The 12,447-nt window shown below is 39.8% G+C and overlaps 1 protein-coding gene across 1 annotated transcript; it reads right to left on the bottom strand.

Annotated features, from left to right (window-relative positions):
* Positions 1-1,918: 1,918 nt before the first annotated feature.
* Positions 1,919-11,106, bottom strand: LOC108780746 (uncharacterized). The gene is made up of 3 exons (XM_018548545.1): positions 10,783-11,106; positions 3,873-4,152; positions 1,919-3,032 (listed from the first exon to the last, which is right to left on the bottom strand). Exons 1-3 carry the CDS (start codon positions 10,967-10,969, stop codon positions 1,919-1,921), a joined length of 1,581 nt encoding a protein of 526 aa, XP_018404047.1. The 5' UTR covers positions 10,970-11,106.
* Positions 11,107-12,447: the final 1,341 nt, after the last annotated feature.

The raw sequence follows: 12,447 nt of genomic DNA, 5'->3' as shown, positions 1-12,447 counted from the left end.
GCGAGTATAGCGGCTATCGGGTTTCTCCCTATTTTAGCGATACGTTATCAGGTCGATCTGTCTCGCTTGTACGAGACATTATTGTATATGTAACTAGAACGATCTAGATGCGTATGTTTCTCGGCGCTTGCAACCTGTCGCCCTAAATGCCGATAGCCTGGCTGATCGATATACTTGAAGAGTACGAGGGAAAACTTTTCTCCGTCTTATAACCATCGCGTCTCTTTGGAAGTTTGCGAGTTCGGTTATTGCATTTTGAAGTCCCAGTGACATTTGAAGAATCGGCGAAGCGACGCGTCCAAGAGCCTGGCACGCCGTGAATGTCTGCGAATAATTTTAGCATTCCGCGAACTGACTTATCTCCTTCTCTCTTGAACGGAAATGGCATTCCGCTTTTATCTTCGTGTCTTGTAACAAGTTTCAGAGAATGCGGATACGATGGCTTTCTTATGATCTATTAAATCTAGTTACGACCTTGATCGGGCACTTGCACTGCGCTCGATACGAGTCGTAAAACTTATCTAAGAGAATCGCGGTCGCGATTTGAAACGAATCGTACCTTTGTTTGCTTCCGGAATTTATCTTCCGTCTCGGATGCTCTCTCGCGCACAAGACTCATTTCCGTCCTCTTCGATTCAATCTGTGAAAAATATGTTTGATGACGATTGCGCGTAAACGCCGTTCTGCATCGAGAGATTTGATCTGAATCTAATCAGTCGATAACGATAGAAATTCTCTTGGGGCCGTGTGAGGCGCGAGGCATTTGACCCGTGTATAGAACGAGATCTTGAACGCTAATGGATGACCACCAAACCGCCACTTTAGCGAGATTGAAACTGTCGTTCACACGTACCGAGCATGATGGATGCGGTGCTTTATAAAGTCGTTCGCTCCTCATACGTACTCGTTAACTCAAAAGACTCTTACCTTTTCTATTCTTTCCTCCGCGTAAATAGCGCGTTCGTTTCGTCTCATTTGATAAACGTGTCAGACGGTTGAAGCCACGGCAGCGCGAAAAGCAGTTATAGTTGTTAAAGTCGTTTGAATATTCGAAGCGCTCCAAGTCTTATGCCTCGAAAGCTATCATCTTCGCTTTTGTCGTTTTAGATGGTTTCCAATTATTGCATCCGATTATTACAAACTTAAGCATCAATCTTGAAGGCTCATCATACATGCCTTTGTCACTTTAAATGCTTTCCAATTATTGTGCCCCAGCTGTAATATAATTTCAAGCATCAAGTATGAAGCTTGCTTTTGTTACTTTACATGTTTTCCAATTATCATGCTCGACCGCAATATGATTTTTTACTTGTCAAGCCTGAAAAGTGTCAAGCTTGCTTTTATCTTTTTACATGTTTCCAATTATTTCACTCGACCGTAATAATTTTAAGTACAACGCTCGAAAAATGTCATTGTTACTCTTGTTTTGGATCACTGGTTCTGGCCGCTATCATTTCTAGGTGACCTGTTCCATTTCAAAGGGGCCGATATGAATGGTAGAGGGGGAAAGAATTTAGATTATTTTTGTACCGTAACATTAATAGGATAAGTCTTTCTTTCTGTTTTCACATTATTAAATTATATCTTTTAAATTTTTTTCTAAAGCAGTTGCTAATCAACATAAAGTGAGCAAATTTAAATTAATAAAAATGAACAAATTTAATCGGTCTACTTAAAGAAACAAAATTATTTGCGCGTTTACTTCTAATTTATTTTGTTATTATATATTGCATTAACACAAAGCAAACATTGACGATTAGTATTCAATATGTTTTGATATTTTGATTATTTAAAAATAAACGCGCGCGGCATTAAAATTATCTGGAAGGATATCGCAAGGATTGGCCTGATAGATATTATAATAAGAGACGAGAGAGATTTCAAAAAGGATTTTTATTATTTACAACATCACTATAGTCTATGGCAGGGCGTCGAGATCGGCCAAGGCGATCTTCATTCTCGTTTTCAGCTCGTCCGCGTAGCGTAAAGCGGATTCGTCGATCCTAACGTCCTCCATTAAGAGATCGCAATCGAGATGTCGGCTGTCGCAAGCTCGGTGATGATGCTTGAGCACGTCGTTTGAGTCCAGATGATGAGCCCGTCTAGTGGACGGGTTCAGCGTGGTTAGAGCATAGTGATTGTGCACCGTTAACGCGCGCTTCGTAGAGACGAAACTTTTCACCGAGTCGCCCTCGGGCGAAATACTGGCCGTTCTCATGGTATCCAGATAGTCTGTATACTCGGCCGAGCGACGGAGCTTCTCATCCAGTCCGGTCAACCGATCGGTTTGACTCTTATTTTGCAGCTCGGGAAAGAAATAGGCGTTTCGTACAGAATACGAGGCGAAGTCTTTGAAGCTTTTGCCGAGCTTTGCGCGTTCGTCCAGCAGCAATTCGTGCCAGGTCTTCCGGCGCGTCGGCACAATCGCCTCATCGATGTCGATCGGCACCACGAACTCCGAGCGATACATATTTTCGTAGAAGCAATGGTTGTATGGGATCAGCTCCATTCGCCTCTTTGTCCAAATGTCCTCACTGAGGAATCGCCTTCGGGCCGTCTTCTCATTCGGCAAATCACCCGGCAGGTCAAGCGTGAACCATCGCACCACATTCGACCGTTCGTATAATCGTAGCACCTTGAGTACGTTCTCATGCACGTTGAATACGTAGAAGTAGAAGAACTGCGCGCCTAGAATACGGTGTAGCTCAACGAAAGCTATTAGTTTATGCGATATGTCCTCGTCGAAGTCCAATCCTTTAATGCACAAAGTGAACTGTCGGCGTCTCTTCTGATCGGTAAAAGTCTCGTCACCGAATTCCGAGCGAATTGTTAAACTATGACTAGCATTCTTGAAGCAGGGACTTGGACCCACATGAACCCGAGATGCATGGCGTATCGAGCCGTCTAACGGCAATTGACAATTCACGAGAATTCCGGTATAACTGTCCGCCGTCTCACCCCATTCGTCCAACCAGATTGTCGAGATGAGCGCCTCCACGCTCAACGATAACATCCTCCCGTTCTTCCAGTACCTGTAACGTAATAAAACCAAGACGCTTAATCTATCTTTTCCGATCGAAAGACACGTTGGTTAATGTTGAGTATCCTACCGGAAAACACCTGCACGCATAGTGGAAGGCATTTATAGAGACATTTATAACGCGGTCTTTCAACCGTGTATTTTAAGCGAATATGCCTCGTTTCGCGCCGTTGCTAATATTTGCATTATTCACTCCTGACGCTACTTGAAACAACTAGCTTGTGTACAATTCAACCAATGAAATTTAATTTCACTAAAATTATAAGTATAAAATAAATTAATATACTTTATTCAACAAAAAAGTTTAATATTTATGTGTTTATATCCTGTATTATACATTTATTTTAAGTAAATGTATTAAAAAGAAACAAGACTCTGGCATTTTTCTTGATCATCGAACTGAAAGAAACAAACGAATACGCAAACAAATTTTATATTTTAATTGATAACATCACGAGTTAGACATCTGCTATTTTCAAATATTGAAACACAGTTTAAAATTACATTTTGTTAAGTAAGGCATAAATAAAAGTGAAATTGAAAGCACATTGTCAAATTTTTACAACTTGTCATTTTGACTAAATCATAGAAAAAAATAGAGGAAGTATTTATAATTTTATTAATAATTTACATAAATAACAAATTTAATTATTATCTCATTGAATTTCCGTACAGAAGGTTGATACTAATTTCGATCGATTTTTCAATGCAGAGGCAAATAGACGACATCACTCGTTTATAAGCAGCCTTTAGTGATTCTCTTCTCCTTGATACTTAGCTCGTCAGAGATAGACGAGTAACGGGCTGCATCGCGACATGAAAAATGGCTCACCATATAGTGCAGAAGAGTGCGGAGGACGGCAGGGCTCCTCGTTTAACGCCAATCACTCTGATGCTCGGGTAACCGGCGATTCTGAGGTCCAAGTGGGCGCTGTACAGGAAGAGCTGTCCCGGGATTGTCTCAAGCCATTTCGTGCCGGGCAGCTTGTATGCGTTTAACGCCATTCCGCGCGTACCATTACCGTCGCACTGCTTGGTGGGCCTGTAATCGAGTGCCAATCTTCGGGCCCACGAATAAGCGACGATGCTTCTTGTGCCCGGCGGTTCACCCCCTAGAACATGCGCGCAAGGAATGACGTTAAGTTGTTTGATTGAAACGAATGGAGAAAGCCTTCGAAGAAGTTAATTAGGCTCTGTGAATAATGCTAATTCAAGGTTTTGATCAGAAAATGCGCGCACACTAGATATATCACAGAGTCGGCACAATCTTTGTGTTGCGTTTTCATTTTTGAAAATGTAATTACAACTTCCGATTTTCATTTCCAAATAATGCCTTATAAAAAATATACAGTACTCGTATTCAGCAAATGCATTGTCGAGCAACTTATAGGTTGTTATATTGAAGTAGAAAAATAAGAAAATTGAATTAGTGGATTGTTGAATTATATGATATATTATTTGATAATTCTTTTTTTATGACGAAATATGTATTTTTAAATGTGTTATATTTGTAGGAAAATAGATTACTGTTTTCAAATATTTTTATAAAATCAATAACTCTGTTAAGCTTCTTATAGCTAACAAAGGAACGTTGCCAACATAGGAAGCATTCAAGAAGACCCTATTAGCCTTCTTATTTGTGTCATTCTTTATCATTCATTAGGCGGAAAACAAGGCTAGAATGACACAAAGAGCGCTAATAGCATTTTTCCCCACGCTTCTACAGAATCCATAAATATGGATAAAATTTTGTGTGAGCTTTCTCTGTGTCCGTCGCTCTTAGAAAGTGTAATATTAAGTAATTATAAAAGACAATTTTTAGCACATAATAGTATAATAATATTTTAATAAAGAAAACTGTTTTAAATAAAAGTTTGCAATAAATTTAAACTGCAAAGCTAAAAATCAGAAACAAATGGGATTGCAAAAATAAAATCAGAACGCGTTATTAAACGATTATATTTATAAACATTTTTTTTATCATTAATAAAAAAAACTTCCTAATTTTTTGTATTTTTAAATATGAACATTGAGAAAAAGTTGTTCATTTGACTAAATTAATTGGTTCTCTTTATTTCTTTCGATGAAACATTAAATACTCTAAAATTGTATTTTTTTGTTATTAAAATTATGTTAGGATGGGCAATATTGATCTTATTAAATCGATTGTGAATATTTTCTTGTTTTGAATAGTACTTAAATTTTAATATAAATAGTATACGTTGATTTTAGTACATTATAGCTCACAGCGTTATAATTTATTTGTTTAATAAGTTAAATTCTGCTCGATTTAGTATTTACAAGTTTATAGGCATGACGTACTCTTCATGTATTTCTATATTATCCACATTCAAAGGCGAATAATGCATATTCATGTAGTTCAAGTTACTCTATACTCAAAGTTTCATCCGAGTTAACTAGTTAACTAGTTTCGGTTGACTGTGTTTTCTTGTAATAGCAAGTGCCTGCGCTGCCGTCAATACACGTTGTATATATATATATATATATAACAAACTGCATACTGTCTGTCGCTTATCAAAACTTTTACGTTATTACATCGATAGTATCGCTCGCATTCCACCCTACTAGCATATCATCTCATAATTTCTGCGAGTGTGACGTCTCGGCTGTGTTCGTTTTACTAAACGTCAACTTATTGTCGAAGCCGCGCGATCGATTCTCTCTGTCTCTTATCTGTCGCGAGGATCATGAATCAACGCAAAGACATTGACTCTATACACAACCGGACGGAAGTGACGCGTCTACGTGTTAGAAACGAACGCACCGTATTATAAATACATTCACGTTCATTTAGTCTGCTATGCTTGCATCAGGAAACATTCGCTTTAGGTATAGTATCGCTGTCTGGCTTATCAGTGCCGCACGATAGTTCTCATAATTGCAATTTCCATATATTCTAACGCGACGCTCTAGTAATATTCAAAGAGAGAAAGGCAGGCAGAGAGAGAGAGAGAGAGAAAATTAGTTGGGCGGAATTTCAATCGACGTGACCACTAATTAGGCTCCCTAATGTTGAATGCCCCGCATATCCCGTATTCCGCGGAGAAACTCGTTTCCCGTGTAATCACGAGCTGAAGTGTACCCGTATAGGAGATATCCATTCTTTTTTTTCACACATTAATGCATTTATAATAAATGCATTTATGGAATACGACAGGGTTCGCGCAGATGTACGTCCAACTGCGCCTTGCTCTTTGAGAGTGATAATAAATCTATGCCGATGATAGCTTTAAAGGCTCTCGTTACGTCTTGTTTATAATTATTTCTGCGAGACTGGGATCCGTGACGGCGGCGGCGGCGACGGCGGCGGCCAGACGAAGAAAAAGAGAGGAAAAAAAATAAGACGTCACGCGCCGTGTTGGCGTCTGCGGGTAAATTTATGGCACTATATACGTTTCGTGACTCGTCTCGTTTGCAATTACTCGTCTTCAACGTATATGGATTGCGAGCGTTATTGACGGGACGCCTGGGACTATTTCCCGGACGATCTCAACGTCGAGAGCGTAGGTAACGAGACTGGCCGAGCCTACTGATCCATGGAGTCCGCGGGCAACGGGGTGGATGATGGTCCCGTCATGGTGTGTCGTTAAAAGTCGGCGTTTGACCCAACCAGGGCCGACGGTGGGTATTACGTGTTTGCGTGCCGCGAGTATTCTTCGTGACTCCGTGCCCTTTACTCGCTCCTCTCCCCTCGACCGTCCGTCGCGGCCACGCTCCGTGAGGTTTACGAGAAGGTAAACGCGGCCCCACGAGAGAGGCATTCGTACCACGCTAGGAATACGCTAATGCACACCAGCGTTCTCATGGAAATCGCACTGTCAGGGCGGAGAGTGAATCTACAGCCGGCTACAGAGATAAATCAGCAAATAAATCGTGTTGATTTTTAAGGCCCGTCACTAATTAGTTAGAAATTACTCTCGACAAGAGAAACACTTATCTTTAACTAATTGAAGTGCGTGACCTCAAAACACGGATACATCTGGATAAGAATCGTAATTATTACCTTCGAATCGTTATTACCCGTGTAATTAACTGAATCTACTTATTTCCACGTCGTGTAAAAATAGTCTGAATTTATATTCATATTTCATATGCACGTAGTGTTAAATATGTGTGCGCGTGTGTGGCTATTTAATTTTTATCCATGAAAGACGATCTTCGTATAAGACAAATCCTGAAGGTTTGTCGACCTGCGGTGTGTAGTGTGTAAGCTTGGTCTCAGCCGTATGATCGACTGTCATAATTCCTGCGAAATATTTATATGGTAAAAGCGAAGGTGAATTACGCGAAAGCGAACGAGCCGACGGGCGGTCACTCGATGAATCACGTCATAAATTACGTCGACTAATGAAGTCGCTACTACCAAAGAACAGCGCCGAGATTTACGTCCTTGGCAAGCTTTATGCCAAAGCTTCGGGGTTTATTTATAACTTCGTATCGCGCGTTCCTTTTGCACTCGGTGCGTTATCTTCGTATCTTTTCAGCTTCTCTCGTGGGGGAGGGGGTGCGTGTACGCATATTGCGTGCAGGGTCTTGTTAAATCTTTGCGGTGCGTAAGCGCAGGTTGATCTGTATCGGCCCTCGAAGGGAGCCATTTATGTAGTCATATTCGTTGTTAGTATTAGAAAGCGTAGCACCCGTGCAATTACTCGCGATGAACGTGCGTTTAAAAAAGCAGATAGCAGCTCTTCATTATTCGTTCGGCCGGATAACATTTCAATGCTGAGAAACTTCACGTGACTAGGAAATAGCGTGTACTGAGCAACAAACGCTTGCGGGTATTTCGAACAAGTTTATTGCGTGCGAATCTTCTTTCATACCGTGTCAAGGAACTTAACACTTTGCAAACCGCAGCCAGTATTAAACTATAGTAATATTTGACTGACATTGAAACAAATTACGGCTACAATACTGTGAGTCACACATATTTTACTACGAACAAATGCCAGTATAAAATCACTTTTTAAAGTTAAGTGTCTTGTTTTGTTAACGTAAAATTTCGTTTAATGGTTAATCCCGCTTTGCGAAGCAGAATGACGCTTTTTCGGTTAAATTCGTTTGTTTTGTACAAAAGCACATCGCCTAATTTCGAGAAGACTGGATGTAAGGGTGCTTAGAGAGGTACGCAAATTCCGAGCGTTTGCAAGAATATGACGGCCTCCATATGTGTAAATATATACAAACATACATTAAGTCTTTATTTTATGTAGAAATAAAATACGATTGTGCCCTTGGTACAATATTGGCTCCGCCATATTCTTGCATTGACGCCAATAATCAATCCCGTCGCAGCTTCTCAGTTTGCGCATCTCTTACTTGAGAGTCTCTAGGGGAGCTAAAATGAACATTTATATTCAGTCTTTTCTTTCAAAGAATGAAATTATTCACTCTCCGTAGAGACTGACTTTCGGTTGGAATGGTTCTTTACTCTTTAAGGGTGATTCTTCACTCTTTAAAAATGAAAATTTCACTTCTAGACCGGCGCAACTATCATCCTTTGGGAGTGAAATTTCACTCCTAAAAATTTAGAGTGACCATAAAAAGTGCATTTTTAATCTTTATATATATTTAAAATATGTAACATTGTTGATTTTATGGACACAATACTTGCGGAAACAAATTGTTGCCTTAATAATTAAAAGAAACCTAAAACGTTTTTTCGAAATGAGTTCATTTGTGAAGACAAATTGTTTCCAAGTTGCAATGAGTTACTTGTTTTTAGTAACATTAGGTAACAAAAAATTTCTCAAAGGTTTTTTAATAGTAGCTTTATGAATTCATAAAGAATTTCTTTCCGGCAATTTAAAAAAGATTTCATAAAATCCTTTTACTTCTTATGGAGTTAAATTGAAGTTACTCTGAAAGAGAAGTTTTTTTGTTCGTAATGGGTTTGAAAAGAATCGCTCGATACGTAGCACCGTTGCCAGATGAACGCGACGAAATTGTATTTCTCGTAAATAAAAACCATAGTAGAAATTAGAATAAAAAGCGCAACATTATAAGATTTTTCAATTATGTTCTAATGCAGGGTTTTTGCACCAATATAGTGCTGCATATTGCTGCACAAGGTTTTCAAGAGTATCGTGAAAATTTTAGAGAAGGTAAAAAGGAGTAAAAAAATTTGAGAATAAGTTTTAAAATATGAGATGCAAAATGAAACATATTTTTTAAATTGTAAAAATTACCTAAATTATATTGTATTTACTCTGTGATTTTAATATTATTAACGACTCCTTTTATCTCCTTATGTGGAGCATAGGACGTCTATAGACCTCTTTTGTCCGAGGCCTATATTCGTTTCTCGAATCAAATTGTTTTTCGGATTTGTGGGTGATTGGTCCACAGAATCCTACCTCAGTCAGATATTAGAGACAAATATCTACTGATATGTATACTACTGATGTATACTGATGTATAGGACCTACAGTTTAACGCCGAATCCGAACGGCGCTGATGATCATAGATCTTTTGATCACCAGATGGAGCCATTTTTTTGGCTCATTAAACGCGAAAAATCGCGTTTGGGCGCACGTGGGATTGAACTCGGGTCTACAAATCGCGAGTCAATCGCACAGAGCGGTGAACCACTCGACGCCACGTGATTTTAATATAATAAATATTAATTTTAAAAATGAAAATCAACTGAGAAATATTTATAAATGAGCGAAGATCATATTGGGTTTGATCAAAATGAGACTCACAATTAGTATTTAACTATATTTTTATGCGAATTTTACAATTTCTAGTTCAAGCAAATTGCACAAATTCCGACGATTTATCTTAAAATAGTCTCAAACTGAAGCTGAAATACATAATATAAAGTAAATTGACAAATAATTTAATAAAATACTGGTGATGCTAATGAGCATCTTTAAAACACTGTAAAAAATGTATCGCAAAAAGTATTTCTCAGTCGGGATAATATCACTTTATGTCTCGGTGGTTGAATTAGTAAGACGCCTCTACATGTAATGAGAAAATTCTACCTTCAAATCTTGCCTGAGATGATATTTTTCGCAATAAATTTTTTACAGTTCTTTAATAATGCTCATTAGCATCAGTATTATTAAATTGCTTATTAATTTCATTTATAATATTACGCATTACATTTATAATATTCCATCTTTAAATTGAGACTGTTTCAAGACTGACGATGTTTGAACTGGAAATTAAGAATTGCACGTATATATATTTATTGAAATTTTACTCGAATTCTTACAAACCACAAAGGATTTTCTTATGTATCTAAAGAAGAGTTCAGAATTAGTCCAAAAATGAAATATTTTGGAACCCTTAATGATTTTTTAGAACAGAAATGAAAAATGGGGAAAAAATATATTTCATAATTTATGGATTCAAAAAGAATTCTATTTCGCTTTTTTGTACTGTTTGAGTTCTTAAAAAGAATATTTTCTATAATAGAGTACACATATCAATTTTACCAGTTTTTCAAGGAGATACTTGGAAGGACAAGTATATAATACGGTCTCAAATTTCAATAAACGCGAGACATCACGTTACATGAAATAGGATGAAAATAACCAATTTGTCGCATGATTTTATCTATATATAGTCACGATCAATTCGCATGGCAGCAAAAATCCCGCTAGATGCCAATGCGTATAGTGTTAGCACTTTCAGGTTGTGCCGCGGTGAACCGTTCGCCGATAACAAAAGGGCAAGGGTCGCAGCAGTTGCGCCGGAGGAGGAAAATTGCTTACCAGGCGTGGGAGGAGGATCGGTCGGTGGATCCGGGAGTCGTGCTGGCGGCGAGTCCAGCAGAGTCAGGATGCACAACGCGGTGACCAAGACCGCGACGAGTCCCATTCTGCATAATCTCCTCGTTCCCGTGACCGGCATGCTGCTCGTTTCCTTTATTATTATTATTTTGTCCGCGAAAATCTTCATTCGTCGCGCGCGTTCGTCACGAGCGCTACGGCGGCGGCGACATGTCTTCGCGGACGATTCTTATTTCGCGAGATTCCACTGCAAGCGGAGCGTGCCGATAATGCGCCTCAGCCACGGATGCATCTCGGACGTTGACACGACAGGTCAACGCTATGCATTTTACGCAGTTTTCACCTCATTCCGCATACGATTCTTTCATCACGCGATATTACGGACATAGTCCTTTTCAAGTGGTTCATAAATTCGCAGTTCGCTCGCATGATCTCATTTTATTCTTCCCTTTTTCCCGGCGATATATTACTTTCTGTTTTGTTTTCCAATTTCTTGATTTCATTTACTCGCGGCGATGTAATTTGCATAGAAATTTAGTTACGGTTTGCTAACGAACTAGTTGCAGGTGATTATTTCGAGTTGCTGCTTACTTGGCGGCACGAACTTGCTCTGAATCAGGTTCCCTTCATCTCTCGGGTGATCTCATCCGGATCGATCGTGGCCGCCTTCGGCTCGGCACGCGTTTTCACGATGTATTGAAGAAATTGCTGCTAATCATATATAGTTCTTGAAAGATTCGTTTGTAACCAAATCAGTACGTCTTTTTAATAGAATAGAATAAAAGACGCGGTTTAAACAGAGTCGCTCTATCCGCGTGTGTGGGTTCCGGAATCAACGTACGTATCTATTTCTCCGCTTCGTTTCGCGCGTAAAAAGCGCCGTGCGCAATGCTTCGACCTCCCACGCGATCACGACATGCTGCCGCTTCTTCCTCGGCTTTGTAAGCAGACGACGACCATGTATGGTCGTCCTGAAGGATTCGCGTCTTCCTGCCTCCGGGCTTTCGATAATTCAATTATTCCAACCCGTTGCGATCGATCGATCTCCGTATCGAAGGCTTTTTCTGGCCGATTCCGGGTTCTTTTATTTTACGATTCATTGAAGCGCGAAAATTTTTGAAGAGCCCGAAGGCTATATCGCACCCTGCCGTGGTAAAAAAAAAAAGCGTGGGGCTCACGCGCGTGACACGTCGCACACGGGCGTGACCATTTTGAATTAATTTCCGCCTCGACCTGTCGATTTCGAGCACGGTCACCGAATGTGGAACGCTGAGAATGATGGCGCGTCTCTTTTTAATCGTCACATACCGCGCGCAGTTGGACTGATTTCGCAGGCGTGAGAAACGCGTCTGGAAATTAAATTTGCCGCCAGCCGGCGACGTCACGGTGTGATACCCCTGGTGTAAAACTGTTCGCAAACCAAACCCAAGAGCGCGATCGGAATCTCTCGCGAATTAATTTACGACGTCCGATTTAATCCCGTGCTCTTCCCAGTCGAGCACCGTGACTGCCCTCGGATTATCTTCTCGTGTACACTTGGAAATTAAATTTCTCGTGACCGCGAAACACATGGGAGATATATATAGATTGCGAGAAAGTTGATCTTTACGATTATCTTGATTCGCACTTATATTTTGTTGGCTTTTT

Source organism: Cyphomyrmex costatus, unplaced genomic scaffold, assembly GCF_001594065.2.
Source record: "Cyphomyrmex costatus isolate MS0001 unplaced genomic scaffold, Ccosl1.0 scaffold123, whole genome shotgun sequence".
In the NCBI taxonomy this organism is placed as follows: domain Eukaryota; kingdom Metazoa; phylum Arthropoda; class Insecta; order Hymenoptera; family Formicidae; genus Cyphomyrmex; species Cyphomyrmex costatus.
This window is presented reverse-complemented; position numbering and strand designations above follow the sequence as displayed.